Source organism: Apodemus sylvaticus, chromosome 21, assembly GCF_947179515.1.
Source record: "Apodemus sylvaticus chromosome 21, mApoSyl1.1, whole genome shotgun sequence".
Taxonomy (NCBI): Eukaryota; Metazoa; Chordata; class Mammalia; order Rodentia; family Muridae; genus Apodemus; species Apodemus sylvaticus.
This window is the reverse complement of record NC_067492.1, coordinates 18,982,043-18,997,690: the sequence shown is the minus strand read 5'-3', so window position 1 is coordinate 18,997,690 and position 15,648 is coordinate 18,982,043. Positions and strand designations below refer to the sequence as shown.

Genomic DNA, 15,648 nt, shown 5'->3' with positions numbered 1-15,648 from the left:
ACACACATATTAAAGCTTACTGCTTGGTATGCAGTTCCTATGGCATATGTAAAGCTGTGTTACTACCACAGTTAAAATGTAGAACTGGGCTAGCCCCTAAGTGAAGATCTTCTCTTTGGGGAGGGGATAGGCTGGAAATCAGTTTTGTTATTTTATGTGTATAGATGTTTTGCCTGCTTGCGTGTGTGTGTGATCACTGCAGAGGTGATAAGAAAGTGTCATATCCCCTGGAACTAGTTATGAGTCTCTTTGGGTGCTGAGAATCAAACCCAGATCCTCAAGAATAGCAGCCAGTGCTCATAACTGCAGAGCCAGCAATTAAGAACCTTATGTTTTAATGCCCCGCTCAGAACAGTGAAGTTGGACTTCGACCCCAGCCTTCCATGACAGGGTGCCAAGCCTTGACCCAGACTTCAGAGTAGGGTTTTGCCATTCATTTAGTCATTATTGACTTTTCTCTGCTGACCATCCATTATTTTGTTAGGCTTTGGGCCTGTCACAATGCCAGTTCTCCAGGGACCTCTCCTACCTGGGTCAGGCTCTGCCATTTCTCTCCATGGTTACCTGACCCTCAAGTCAACCCAGGGCCAGCAGCACAGCAAACCCATTGCTGGCTCTTCATAACCCTCACCCTTCGATCTACAGGACATTGTGACAGAAAGCAGCAAGTTTGACCTGGTGGGCTTCATCCCCCTTTTGCGAGAGAGGATTTACTCCAACAACCAATACGCCCGACAGTTCATCATCTCCTGGGTACGGTCCAGTCCTTGGTAGATTCTTCCAACAACCTAGAGTTTCTGGTGGAATCATGTGGACTCTTAGGACACACACATGGTTCTTTTGGCTAAGAGACACCTCTTTGTCTCTGTCTCCTAATAACCTTCAAACACCTCATCACCAAAAATACTATGGGTTGGACATGGTGGCATGTGCCTTTAATCACAGCACTTGGGAGGCAGAAACAGGCAGAGCTCTGTGAGTTCAAGGCCAGCCTTGTCAATAAAGCAAGTTCCAGGCCTGTTAAGACCACACAGTGAGACCTTATCTCAAAAAGCAAACCAACAAAAGCTCTCTGTCTAGTGTTGTCTTACTACCTGTCCTGTTTGCCCCTGAAGGGATATAATTCTTTCCTTGTCCTAAAAACTGAACAGGATCTCAAGCCCATGGTGCCAGCTCCAGCAGCTCCAGCTCTGCGAACCTTCTAGCTTCATCCAGTCCTCTCTATCAGTCACCTTCTCCCCTAGCATCCAAATCCTCCTTCCTTGCACATTGAGCAGAAAAATTCCTGCTAGCACTCCAGTGTAGATACCTGCAGTGCCATGACACAGGCCCCGAGTCCTTCTGCTGGTCCCAGGGGAAGAGTAGAGCAGGCTCTACACCTGGGCCAGCTCTCAGTTCTCCCTCTCGCTGCTCCCCTCCATCAGATCCTGGTTCTGGTGTCGGTGCCAGATATTAACCTGCTGGATTACCTGCCAGAGATCCTGGACGGGCTCTTCCAGATCCTGGGTGACAATGGCAAAGAGATCCGGAAAATGTGAGTTGTGGGAAGCAGCAGGCAGCTGCCGCTCGCTCGCCCAGGTCCCTGCGGGTGCTTCTTCCTTAGCCTTCCCCCCCACGGAGGAGCGGAAAGCTTATCTTCCCGGCCTCTGCTCAGGGTACTCTGGCAAGTGGAGGGCTTGACCCAGAGCAGAAACGGGCTTTCCTGCTAGCTCATGCTTCTTTTCTCATTGGTAGGTGTGAGGTGGTTCTTGGCGAGTTCTTGAAAGAAATTAAGAAGAACCCGTCCAGTGTGAAGTTTGCCGAGATGGCCAACATCCTAGTGATCCACTGCCAGACTACAGGTGGGTGTGAGGACCTGGAGCCTCAGCTGCCTCCTCAGAAGCCCCTGTCTCTCATCCAGGCTTCAGTATGGAGCAAAAGGGACCCATGTGGACTAGACACTGCATGTGACTCTGGATCTGGATGCAGTAGGGTGGTGACTGTGCGTCAGAAGAGATCGGTGTTCTCTTTTGATAAACATACACTTTCACCTGGCCTGAAGATCTTGTAGATTCTTTACCTTAGATAAAGACAGGATGTGTGGAGGTCAGAATCGCCTTTCCCTCAGTGTCTATTGGCTGTCAAACCCCATGAAACAGTGACAGCAATGGCTGCTTGTTACTGGCCAAGAACCTACAGGTCAGCTAGGTGACTTTGCTCTCATGTCCATGCTGGGAGCACCTGAAGCCAATTTCAGGCTTAGTTAGAGCTAGGTGGTGCGCAGTGACCCACATCTGACATGGGACTCAGCATCTAGTAGGTTGGATGGCATCAGCAGGGTTCCAAGAGAGTCAGAACACAGACACAGACAGGATTCTTGATTCCTATGCTGAAACCAGAGACACAACTACATGCTGTTGGCCAGAGTAGCCAGTTTTCTGAACTCAAGGGTAAGAAAATGAATTCCACTTAGAAAAGAAGCCTGTCATATTGTGACAGGGCACAGATTCGGGAAGGGAAGGTATTGTTGCTGTTTTCAAAGTCCAGAAAGATTTTCACTCTTAACCTATCCTTACAACCCTTTAGAAAGCAGGAGCCCAGGAACTGTTGTATTCTTATAGCTAGAAGCAGTCAAGCCCCTGATTCTCAAGCCTCCAGGCCTAGCCTTTGTGCTTGGTAGGTAGAAGGGGCTCTTCAGTGCAAGGGCCAGCCCCTCTAGAAGCCACCAATTCCTCTTCCAGATGACCTGATTCAGCTGACGGCTATGTGCTGGATGCGGGAATTCATCCAGCTGGCAGGCCGAGTAATGCTGCCCTATTCCTCTGGGATCCTGACTGCTGTCCTGCCATGCTTGGCCTATGATGACCGCAAGAAAAGTATCCTTCACTCTTAGAGGAGACTGAAGTGGCGGGTCTGTGAGTGGGAAGGGTTCCCTTAGGCTCCTTCACTCCTAGGAAGCAGAGGTGAAGCTGCATGTGGATTAGGAAAGCCAGAGATGTGAGACCAGCTGGCTCTCCTCGTCCGTCCATCCGTCCGTCCGTCCGTCCTCGCTTACCTCCAGATACGGAACAGCAATCTCATGTACCAAGGTTCTTCCCTTCTGAGCTCATCCCTCTGTACCTTAGATGAGAAGTATCCAAATGGAGGAGGGACTGTCTCACAAGGGTGCCTGTGACAAGAGCGAGACTTAGGGAGGGCTAAGCCCGTGGCCAGGAAGACTGGTGGCCTTGGGCTTTAGGAGGTCTTTGCGTGGGGCTGATCCTTACATCAGTAGACAGGTATCAAGGAGGTGGCCAATGTGTGTAACCAGAGCCTGATGAAGCTGGTCACCCCTGAGGATGATGAACCAGATGAGCCCAAGCCAGGAGCACAGAAGCAGACAGAACCCAACCCTGAGGATTCCCTGCCAAAGCAGGAGGCAGCAGCCAGTGGTGAGTCCGCATTTCTGCTGCTGGGGAGACACAGACAGGTCCTGGGACTGAACTTGTAGCATCATTTACATATGTTAACTCGTTTAGTTGCGGTAACGACACTGTTGTTAGCCCACTCCTGCAGGCTCTGACAGCTGACTATTGTCTGGCAGCTGCACCCAGAGCCTGTGCTCTTCACCCTTGCCACCTCACAAAACATTACTCATTGCCCTTGATCTCCAACTGGGATCAGCCACCATCAAGTCATTGCTGGGAACGTGGTAAGAGCACCAAGCTGCACAGCTCATTTGATTCTTAGCATCTGGCCCTCTGCCCTGGTCAGTCTCAGGGAGGATGGGTCAGGAAATGTACTTCCTTATCTGGAAGTAAATCTCCAGTTTATTAAGTACTGGAGATTTCTACTGCACAGGTCATTTCTTTTAAACAGTCCTTCAAATGCTCTTTGACATTGTTTTCTTGCTTGTTTGTAAAATAAAGAAAACCATATTTTATGCTGATTGAAGAGAGAATTTGCCTCTAAAGCCCTGCTTGCTGGTCTTATCCCCTCAGTGTCTCTGACCCTCTCAGGGGACGTCCTCCTTCCAGTTAGTCAGAGAGGAAATGGATGCACACCCTGCGCAATGTCTAAGAGTGACAGAGCGGGGTCTGGAGCCTACATTTGGACCAAGAGAGCCATCATAGCCATAGCATGTGCTTGCTAACTTCTTGATGAGCTATCACGCGGCCTTATGCCAGGTCACAGTGCCTGGTAGAAGAAAATGAGCTACCTTGCTGGACCTGTGTTGGATATCAGGTTACAGCTGTGCCAGAGCCAGAGCAATAAAACATCTGGAGATAGAAGAACACACAGCCTGCATGGGTGGAGCACTATTGGTTCTGTGGTAGATTTCTCACCAGCAAGAGGGAGGCCTGGCCAGTGCAGTATTTGGCCTATTTTCTGACAGCTCCTAGAAAGAGAACATTTAGGTAGGTCAGTGTAGGCCTTACACAGTATAGGGAATGGCGAGTGGGGCCAGTGTACCTGTAGAGGTAGAGGGAGGCTACCTGGCTAGGGGGGATGAGCCTTGATCCGGTCTTGATCCTGTGGGGCAGAGGCCCGAGTTCCTGCAGAGGAACCCAAGCCAGGCGGGGAAGTCCTTGGTCCTTTCTTTGGCGGGAACACTATGAGACCTGTTCCATTACCCCAGCATGGTGGTTTTTGATAAGAGACAGCCAATGACTTCAAAGCTTTATTGCAGAGAAATAAAGTGAGAGGGGAAATAGAGAAATGAAAGCTGGCCATGACCACATGAAAAGATGGGGAAGAGAATAGAGAAAGAGAAAGATAAGAGAAAGGAAGAGCAAGAGAGAAGGGCAAAAGAGAGGGGTGAGAGAGAAGTGGGAGATAGCTAGGAGGAGCCAAGCATCCCCTCTTATAGTGGGCCGGGCCACCTGGCTATTGCCAGATAACTGTGGGGCGGGGAAAACCTGGCTGTAGCCAGGTGACTGTGGGGGTGGAGTCCAGCCAGAACACGAGGGGCCTGGCCCCACGTGACTCATGGCCACAGGGTTATGTCCAACAGCACAGGAAAAGCTCTCTTTCTAGGATAAGCTAGAAGTCTCAGTAATAGACAGCTTGTGAGCTTGTGCTGGCGTGTGAGCTTTTTGTTTATGGTTCTCATTTTAGAAATGTTGCACAGAAGGGAAAAGTTACAAAGCAGCAGGATTGCCTGACTAGCAGTGTCACGTGGTGTGTCAGTCCCACAGCTTGCTCTTCTGTGTGGAAAACTTTGTCTTGTTTTTGCTTCACTTCCTTCTGACTTTGGCTTGACATGAGGTTGGTGTCTCTGAACCCCCATCAGAAGGTAGCAGCCCAGCCCAGGTGGTTGCCTGGGCTGAAGGGACAATGGTCCTGGAACTGCCTGGGACAGATCCTGGTTTCTCTGGGAGATGGTGGAAATACTCTAGAATTGAATAGAGCAAAACCTTTGTGGTTGTACTTAGAACCACCCATTTATATACTTCACAGTGGTAAAGTTATGTTAAGCAAAATTTCAAGGTGTGAATTATATTGGAGTTAATATGTATTAGGAGTTGGCAGCCCTGCCCTTCCTTTTTGCCTCTGAGGCAGCAGTGAAGTCTCTGGAGAGGAGCCAATCCTCTCCAGAGGGTTGTGGCAGCAGCTATAGAGTGCCCTGTGAGCTGGAGCATCGGTGGTTTAATGGGAGAACTCTGGACTGACACGTGGGAGCCCTGGGTTTGATTACCAGCCAGTACAGTGTCCTTATCCTGTTAACAGTTCTTCAAAGCCACCTTCAAGTAGCTGCTCAGGAGAACATTGCCCTAAACCAGGGTACATTTCAGCAAATTGCCCTAGATTTTACTACCTCATAAACGGATTTGGATGAGATGAACAGCAAACTTTATAGTCGTTTCTAGAAATGGGAACATCCCATTTGACAGAGATTCTCAGCCTCACTCACCTTATAACCTATCACACTCTTGTCTAGGGTGCCCAAGACAGAGTCCTAGCATGCTGCTAGACAGATGGTCCCGCCAGGACCTGGGCAAGCGTGGCCCATCTTTGTCTGGTCTTCCTCTTTGACTCTCTTGCATGCTCAGCTTATGGTGATGCAGTATGCTCCACATGTGCAGCACACCTTCAGGCTGGCTGGCTGTATGTGTGCATGTATTCAAACATACATGTACAGTTCCAACCCTCCAGAGCTGATTCTTCCTCCCAAACCACAGAGCCCGAGTCAGGCCAGCCCCTCCTCTGAACCCTCTGTCCCAAGCCCTGTCTACCTGCAGCTCCCCAATGGCCCTACCTTTTATGGGATTGCAGTGCAAACTCCTTTCCCTGATTCTGTGTCCTTACAGTACTCAACATGCCTAACCTGATCCCGCTACACTACCACCTCACCCGCCCACCACACCCCGACCCCACAACCCACCCACCCACCCACCCACCCACCCACCCCCGCCATCTGCTAGCTGTCTTGGGTGTTGCAGCACTGACTCTGGCATGTTTTGCCCTTAAACAACTGCTCGGCCTATCCTTGATCTCAGCCTCCTAGCTTCCACACTTGACCTTGCTGCTAAGCCTTTCCAAAGCTTAGTCTCCTTACTTGTTGGGTAACCCTTGTCACATAATTTGAAGGGTGGCTGTGAATTCCAAAATAGATTTTTGCTTGTAGAGCAAACACTCTTCACCACAGGTGCTATAGCATTTTTTAAATATGGGTGCTTGTTGACTTAAATTGCGATCCACAAATCCATTGACTGAAAATCCCAGGAGTCAATACGTTTGAACATGTTTAGAACACTAAGAGTTGGCCAAAGCCATTCATCACAAAGCCTGTTGGAGAAAGTTACGTGGAGTTTTGTAAACCCTGTATTGAAAGCAAAACACAGTTGTTCTAAAAATACCTCTTTGGCAGCATGAGGTAGTTAAGTCTTAGGACATTGAGAACCATCGTAAGTCAGAGCATAGATATGTGTTCCCATAGCAAAACCCTCAGCGGGGCCTTCTGCTGTCTTCTTTCTCCTCGTTGAGTTCTGAATGAGTTAGGAGCAAGTGCGGAGGGAGCCTGTACAGAGGACTCCAGCAGAGAGCTTGTGGCAGCTCCAGAGTGCTGTAAAACCCACCTGTCGGCACAGCTGGCTCTGGCACAGTTTGTCAGCATTGTCTCTGGGTGCTGCGGGTACAGACAGATCAGAACGGCTACAGAGCGGGATTACACTGACCCCGGGCATGGTCGCAAGGGATGTACCTAGACACAGGAGAGGGAGGATGGGCAGTGCACAGGCATAACTTCCCAGAGGTCTTGAAACAGCCTGTTTGTTTCTAAACTTGTGACTATAAAAGAAATGCATGCTCCTAAGAGACCGTAGAAGGACTGCACTTGAAGCGTATCACCTAGGACTCCCCACTGCCAGCTATAGTGTGGGGTTGCCAGACTGCAAGTGGCTTGTTTCTTGGTTTTGTTTTGTTTAATGTGTGAATATACACTTGTATCTCTTGTATTTTGTTTTCACACTCACACACACACAGAGACACAGAATCCTGAGAAATAGAGTGATTTATAGCTTTGTTTTTTTTCACCAATAATACACATCTTGCCAGGTTAGCACTAATCTGCACTAATGTATTTTTTTGATTGGCATTATTTTAAAGTATACAACTTACTTGTCTTATTATCTTCACAAAGTAATACAACCATTAATACTATCCCATCCCAAAATATTCCCACCATCCCCCAGTGAGAAACTTGTACCCTCCGCAGCCCTGTAGTCCTCCAGCCCTGTGGGTTTGCCTGTGGTAAGCATTCCATATAACAGAACCATGCACTGTGTGCCTCATCACGTCTGGCTTCCTTCACTGCACTCTTCAGGGTGTCTTCATGTTAGCATGAAGGATTAGTACAAGTATTAGTACTTCACCACTTCTTATGGGTGAGTACTGCTCCATTATGTGAGTAGATGTTAGGGTTATTTCTTCCACTGTGTGGATATTGGAGCTGTTTCTGTACAGTTTTTTAAAATCACAAAATATGCTGACTTTCCCTTTTAGCCAGCATTATATAATTAGGTATGTTAATAAAGTCAGTCTCTGGACTGGTGATTCGGATATGTCTTCTGTCTTTGGGAATGTAGTTTATCATCTCCCAGTTTATTAAACTGTGCTTCCCTATTAACACACTGACCTGTATCATTATATCAGATAGATAAAGCTCTAATCTGTCTACCTACCTATCATAAATCACTTAGCTACTTCTAATTCCATCTTAGGCCTATAAGCCTTGCTAAAAAGAACTTTTATGCAGAAAAAAAATTTACAAATATCTGTCATTATTTCTTAAAGATAAATTTGTGAATTTTTAAGGCTTTTGATACCAACGTTGCTGCTGAATGCCAATTTCTAATCCCCACAGCATGAATGTTGAGAACAGTGCCCTAATGTGATCACTATCCATCCAGGGCTTACATTTCCCCATGGATTTGCAGTTTGTTTTGTTGGGCTTTTGGATTTGTTTTGTCTTGTTTTGTTTTGTTTTGCTTCTCCACTTTACACGAGGAAAAAAGTACATACATTACACTTGACTGAATTATATTACTGTCTGCCTTCCTTCCTCCTCAAAATGTTAAGAAACTGGATCGGAGCTGAAGAGACGGCTCAGTAGGTAAAGCATGAGGTCTAGAGTTTAGGTCCCCAGGACTCAATAGAAGGTAGACATGGGGGCACACATCAGCTCTAGAGAGGTAGAAACAGGATCCAGAGCATGTAGCCAGCTAGCCGTGTCTAACCAGCAGGCTCCATGTTCAGCAGAAGACATATCTCAGAACAGAACATGAAAAGGGGGGCACCTGACATCTGCATCTGGCCTCCAAATGCACACACACAGGGTCATCCACAGAAGTGGACTCACAGCCACACACAAGTATACGCATGACACACATATGCAAAAAATTATATTGGGAAAGATACTGGAGACAGACACAGGTCCTGTTCTCCCAATAAACTACCTCCCTAGTAAGTGACGGAGCTGGCCTACAGCAGATATTCCTGTGGCAAGTTGCCTGTCTCCTGCCCCATCTTCTGTCTGTCTTCTTGAGACAGGGCCTTGCTGTGTCACCCAAGCCAGGGTTCAACTCTGCATCCTCCTGCATCACCCTCTGGAGAGCTAGAGTTGCAGGAGTTGAGCAGCATTCTGCCGAGTCAAGTCTGTCTGCTCTGTTACTCAGAGAGGGGACTGAGTGGAAATAGAGGCTCTGGCTGCAGCGATTTGAAATTCAGGCTTGGTACCCTAACATTTCATCCACAGATGTGCAGGCTCCTATAAAACAAGGAGGGTGGACTTCGGGGGTATGGACCCTAGCTGTGGGGTCAGCCTACCCTTCCCATCACTCCCTGCATCCTCTGTCCACCTGCCTCTAGGTCCTGCGCACCATGACATAAGTGTGGTGAATGCTACACAGGCTTGGCCTGCTGCCACAGCCTTCCCTCCTCCGCTCCTGTGACTAGAGAAGGCAGGTGGCAGTGTGGGCCTCTTAACAGAATTAAAGATCCCCTTTACCAGGGAGGAAGAAGGACCATAGGCCATTTTTAGAATAGACTAAAGACAGTTTGTTATTTTTAGAAAGTGTTTCATTTGTAAACTTTAAAACTTTTAAGAAATATTTGAATGACATTAGAGACAATGGTAGTCTGCCTTCTGTAACAGAAGTATGGTTACAATGTACAACGTACAATGGTAGTCTCCCATCTGTAACAGAACATCTGGGGTGATACTGCACTGTAATCTTTGAGCTCTGGACATAGGAGGATTAGGAAATCAAGGTTGATCCTTCCTACATAGAGAGTTCGAGTCCATCCTGGGCGACATGAGGGCTTGTCTTTAAAATAAAACAAAACCTCACACAATATATATTTCTGACTCCCTAAGGTTTGATATAAGTGACTGAATAAACGAGTGACGAAGAAGGAACAGCTCCTCCTTATAGGAGATTACAGCTAAAAGCAGGAAGACCAGGCTGGAGGTGTGGCTCTAGCCATAGAGCACTTGCCTAGCGTGTGCAGGAGCCTGTAGAATGCGGTACTTTCCCTGTGCGCACATAGTGCTGAACCCGCCTTAGCGGGGCCAATGGCTGCAAACGCACTTCCAGCGTGGAGAAGCCTGAGCCCTCCCCAGCCTTGCACGGGAACGAGGCATTTAAGTGTTCAGGCCCTGGTGAGTGAAAGGGAACACCTATGCTGCAGTCAGATGGTTTCCAGGGTTCCTGGCCCCCTCGGGGCAGCTTGTCCTCCTCAGGATGCTGCACAGTGACACCCAGCCCCTGTAGTCCAGCCATAGGACCCTGGGAAGTCTTCTGACCTTGTTCTCACCTCTATTGTGACAGTCCCGGTGCTTGTCAGCTTGCCACAGTAAATGAGCTAACATCTGTTGGCTGTTGAGAAGCATTCCTCATGCATCCTAACAGCGATGTAAGCATTTGTTATGTAGTGTGTGTGTGTGTGTGTGTGTGTGTGTGTGTGTGTGTGTGTGTGTGTGTGTGTTTGTGTGTGCGTGCATATCCGAGCAAAAACCAAACCCTTGGCCTTATTCATGTTAGGCAAATACATCCCCGCATGACTTTTTTTTTTTTTAAGATTTATTTATTTATTATATATAAATACACTGTAGCTGTCTTCAGACACACCAGAAGAGGGCGTCAGATTCCATTACGGATGGTTGTGAGCCACCATGTGGTTGCTGCGAATTGAACTCAGGAACCTCTGGAAGAGCAGTCAGTGCTCTTAACCTCTGAACCATCTCTCCAGCCCCACCTGCATGACTTTTCTTGACTTGAAGGGACTGTTTCCTGTGTTGAGTGTTAGATATGACAGTGAAATGCACTATAAATGTATTCTTCCAGCAACTTTTTAAAATCAGTTTTCAATTTCAATTAGCCTTTCAGTTTTTTTCCCTTATAATGTTTGCCTGTTGGCCTGTTGGCCTGGAAATTGTCACCATGCATCCTTGTCAAGAAATGTTGAACTCAAGCCTGACTGAGAAGCACTGACAATTTAGAATACAGGGGGCAGGTAACTGAAAAAAATTCCAGACAGAAACTTTTGACAGTTTTTTTCTGTCTCTGCCTGGCTCCCCTGCCTCCCCTTCTTCTGTCTCAATGTGTGTGTGACTCTGAGAAAATTCCAGGCTCCTGGTATTGCCTGGGTTAGAGCACGTCATGGAATGCCTTTTATCCTCAGTTTCTCATCTCCACACGACGGCCACTCCACAGTCTAAATATTCTCCTCAGTTTAAAAGGTCACTTTAAGTGTTCAGAAAATGAACAAAGAGCTCCTTATGCGTCATTCTCTGAGCTGTCTGGAACTTTGTTAGGACACTGCTAACCCCAGTTTTCCCCTCCTCTCCCTTTGAGTGTAAAACTCCACACTACACTTAGTGCTGTCCTCTGAATCACCTCCAGTCTGTGACACTTGTGAAGGGCTGGCCGGTCACTTTGCCGACCACCTCTCCACATGAGTTGGATTCACCTCACATTCCTCTCATGCATCCTGAAGTTAGGCGCTTTTGGAGGAAGCGACAGAAGTCCTTTGTCTGCAGCACATCCTGTTGGGGCTGCATTGGCTCAGTTCTGACTGGTGATACTGGCCCTATACCTTGTGCTGCTGACCCTCCTCCTGTCCTTCATGCTCTAAGCTGTGGCCATTGCCTGGCCAGTACTGGGGTCAGAAGAGAGCCCACTGGCTGCCTTCCAGATGCACAAAGTCTTGGCAATTTAGGTAACTTAATTAGGTGCCAAAAGAAAAAGGTGGAATTATCTCAGTCCTGTCCTGCATGAGTTCTGCAGCAGAAAGCTAAGTACAGTAAAAGGTTTGGATTGACCACATGCTGAGGGACTTGTGCAGAGTTCAAGGTTACAGTTCTTTCCCAGAATCATTGTAACCCTTTTATTGAGGCTTTGTATACTCTGCATACCCAGCTGAACATGTACAATTTAGCAACTTTTGTTTATCCATTCAATTGTATAATTATCACAACCAACTTTAGAACATCATCAACGACCTGAAGTCCTTACCCATCACACCCCACACTCCCAAAATTCTCTAGCCCTTTGTAACCTGTATCCTAGCTTCTGTCTCCAGACTTGCCTGTTCTAGGCGTTTCCTATGAATGGAATCTTACTATGTAGTCTTTTGGAATTGGCTTCTTTCACTCGGGATGTCTTTAAAGTTCATCCATTCTGTAACCTGTTGCTCTTTTTGCTAAGTAATATTTCCGTTTGTTTACCCATGCATACGCATATGGGCTGTTTCCACCTTTCGACTATGGTAGGTGGTTGCACTGGCATAAGATGCAGGCTACAGGCTTCTGAAGCTCTTAGAGCAGGACTGCAGGGCACCTGCGCTTAACTTCTGAGGAACGGCCAGCCTGTTGTACACATTGCCACCAGTGACGCATACCTTGCCAACACTTGCATTTTCTTCTGTTTCGACTTTAGCCGCCCTCCTGGTGGGTATGAAGTAGCATCATATTGTGAGCTTGACCTACATTCCCTGCTGGCTATGATGTAAATAACCTAAGTCTCATTTGTATTCAGCATGAGTGTCCCCAGCCTATGAGAGCTCTGTGCCTAGAAATGCTCAGGCCTGGCTGTTGTCCCCTGAGCACTGGGGCCTGCAGAAGCACTGGATCCTTGTCTTCCTTTTCAGGAGCCTAACTGGAGGAGTGGGTGCTGGGGATGAGAGAGCAGGGTCTTGTTTCTACAAACAAGTAGGCAGGCTTCAGCGAGCATCACCTTGTTCCTCTTCCTCCCACAGGAGGTCCAAGTGGTTCCTGTGACTCCAGCTTTGGAAGTGGCATCAATGTCTTCACCTCAGCCAGGTAAGTGCTTTGTGAAAAGCCAGTGGTCCAGATCTTTCTGGATGTGAGAGATTGCAGCACAGGCCCAAGGAAAACTGTCAAAGGCCACTCTTTGGGAAGAACCTGATACACTAAGGAGGTACTGGAGGAAACCTGAAGGACCACAGGAACCCTCTCACCAGTTCCTCTGGACAGGTAGCCTTTGGGAAAGATTGGAAGCCACTGGAGGTCTATAAATGCACATTCTAGAAACCCATCCATGTGTGGTGATGGCTTTGAGGCTGCAGGTCCCTTCTCCCAGCATCTCCTCCTTATCCAAGGCAAGGCAGACTCTGGGCCCTGGAGGCATGGAGTCGAAGGAAGGAAGGAAGGAAGGAAGGAAGGGCACAGCAGGCAGAAGAGTGATCAGGGACAGGCACTAGAACTCTCTTCTGCCTTTTCCCAGGATGGGTGTCATAGCACAGGCTTCCACAGGGGGGCAGTGCAGGCCAGGGAGCACAGTCATATCCTGCCTTGCTAACCCCTAGGGAGAGAACTGTTATGGTTCTCTCCTAGGCTGTGGCTGCTGACCTGCCTGCTGAAGCTGTTTCTTTGAAGCATTAGTACCTGTGCCTGAAGTGAATTACCGTTCTCCTACAGTGATTTCCTCTGAACCTAACGTTGAACATATGCCTGGGGAGCCAATCAATGTAAGGAGAAAATGTCGAGAGTCAGCCTATAAATGTGACCCTGACTTCAGTGCACTTTAATGGGAGACAACAAAGTAACCAGCAGACTTCTAGAAGACAGCAGAACTGTCGAGGGCTGGGGACCAGCCACTGTGTCTGGGGAAGTGCTCCCACAACCGGACTCTGTGCTCACCGTGGGTCAGACCATTGGGTTGCTAGGCCCAAGGCTGACAGTGCCATTATATCTATTTTAGGGATGAAGAAGGGTGGGGAAATAGGCTACTCTATTCAGAATGGATTAGGGGAAGGTCGTGCGACTGGGGAGAAGGAAGGGACAGCAGCTTGGACTGAGGCTGGCAGGATGGAAGGTGTGTTTGAGGAGTAGGCTTGGCAGCTTTTCTCATGGGCAGGGTGGAACAGATGAGAGGGATGGGAAGGGCGGCCTCTAGGTGTTAGCTAAGGCTAAACCCAGGCTGTCCTGGCACGTTCCTAAGCTGGACTGCAAGGAAAAGTAAGTGTGACCCGACCCAGGCTATCTAGACTCCGCCAGGGCATAAAGGCATCCTCAGGAGGAGCAGGCCAGTATGGACACTGGGATTTGGGGCTCAGGGTTGGAGGAACGGGCAGAGGTGCAGGGCATCTGTGAGTCGTCTGGAGGTTTCAGCACTAGGCACACAGGTGTGGCAGAGTCAGTGAGGGGATTTATGAGCTTCCACTTGAAGCCAAAAACCTGTCTTACTTAACACTGTACTCTGGGCTACAGAGAGTAACATGCTTCAGCGGGTGACGGTGAAATGGAGGAACAGAGATGGTGTGACTGATGGACTGCAGGGGTGGCATGACCTTCTGCCTCTTTGCTTGTGGTTTGAAAACATGCTCAGCTGGATGGTCCTACAGAGACTTGAGTTCCTCTGCAGGACGTAAACCAGCGAGCTAGAGCCAATGTTAGTTCACCATACCTGTCACTCAGGAGACAATGCACACACAGGGAAACAACACACAAGATTATCCCATGCATTACACTGGTGCAGGAAGGCAATCTTCTGGTAGCATCGTGGCATGCAGCCCAGTCTGCTTGGAAGCAAGTCACAGGAGTTGTGAGAGCAGGTCGGATGCTCAGCCTCTGGCCTGCTCCCTCCAGGGCCGCTGAGCTCTCAGGTGGCATCATTCAGGGTGTCACAAGCAAGCTGCCCTCTCTTCTCGTGTGTTGCTCATCCAGAGCACTACCCAGATAGCCAGCTGAGAGCAGTGGATGGAGGGAAGGCTGTTCCTGGGCATTGGCCTGTTGGCCGTCACCAGCCTTTAGGAAGTCTAATGAAAGCTGTGTAGGAAAATACACACCCACACAAAATTCTGAATCCATAGCCAGTCAGGAATCAGCCTGGGTACAGGGAGTCAATGCACTAAGACCACAGATGCCTCTGTCCCTGTCTGGGCCCAGGCTTGGCCACTAAGAGAGCCACTGAACAAACAGGTGACATCTCCGTCTCAGTGGATAGACAGTCAAGCAACACCAGTCAAAGAGGTCTAACCTCCTCTACCCTCCACAGTGCTGGAGGTTTGTGGGAGGTTGAAGATTGGCCTTCTTGACGAGAGGTGGGAAAAGAGCAGAACGGAGGAAGTGTGGTAGAAAGCAAGGAAGGCAGCAGAGGGAGGGAGGGAGGGCTTCACCACTGTCTGCTGTCTGTGTGCCAGACGCCCCTCTCCTCTCCTCTCCTCTCTGACAGAAAGGGGCACAGTTCTCATCCTGTGGGCTGGGTGTAAATGGGGGAGGGGGTGTGTGACAGCATTGACCCCAGAGAGGAACGGGATGTCTGTGAGCTAAGTATGTGAAAGGCCGGGAGCGGTGCCTGGCAGACAGTGCACCCTGGTTATCACAAGAACCTCCTTATCCCCATAATCAAAACGAGGAGATGGGACAGACAGGTTCAGTTCTTGTTGGAAGCCACCCCACTAATTAGTGATGAGGTGAAGATCCGGGCTAAGCCTTTCTAGCTCTGTCGCCAGCATTTAGCTTGCTGGATTACTGTTGGGGAGCTCTAGGAGGGCACAGGTTGGCCTCTCTGACACATTTGGCAGGTTTTTGGACAGGTGTCACTGTGCAGTTGTCCCCCCTGACAACTAGGACCTTGCCAAGAGCCATGGCATCACGAGTGACCGTTCAGGACTGTCTTCCCAGTGTGGTTGGCTGCCCTGTGCCACAACCAGCAGAAAAGTCTG

The 15,648-nt window shown here is 48.7% G+C and overlaps 1 protein-coding gene across 1 annotated transcript in view; it reads left to right on the top strand.

The window, feature by feature from the left end:
• Vac14 (VAC14 component of PIKFYVE complex) overlaps window positions 1-15,648 on the top strand; it is a 99,527-nt gene that overhangs the window by 14,530 nt on the left and 69,349 nt on the right. Inside the window, exons 5-10 of the mRNA XM_052166988.1 lie at window positions 646-753; window positions 1,425-1,534; window positions 1,735-1,841; window positions 2,721-2,855; window positions 3,258-3,410; window positions 12,718-12,781. Coding sequence (XP_052022948.1) covers window positions 646-753; window positions 1,425-1,534; window positions 1,735-1,841; window positions 2,721-2,855; window positions 3,258-3,410; window positions 12,718-12,781 — 677 coding nt within the window. The remainder of the gene's footprint in view (window positions 1-645; window positions 754-1,424; window positions 1,535-1,734; window positions 1,842-2,720; window positions 2,856-3,257; window positions 3,411-12,717; window positions 12,782-15,648) is intronic.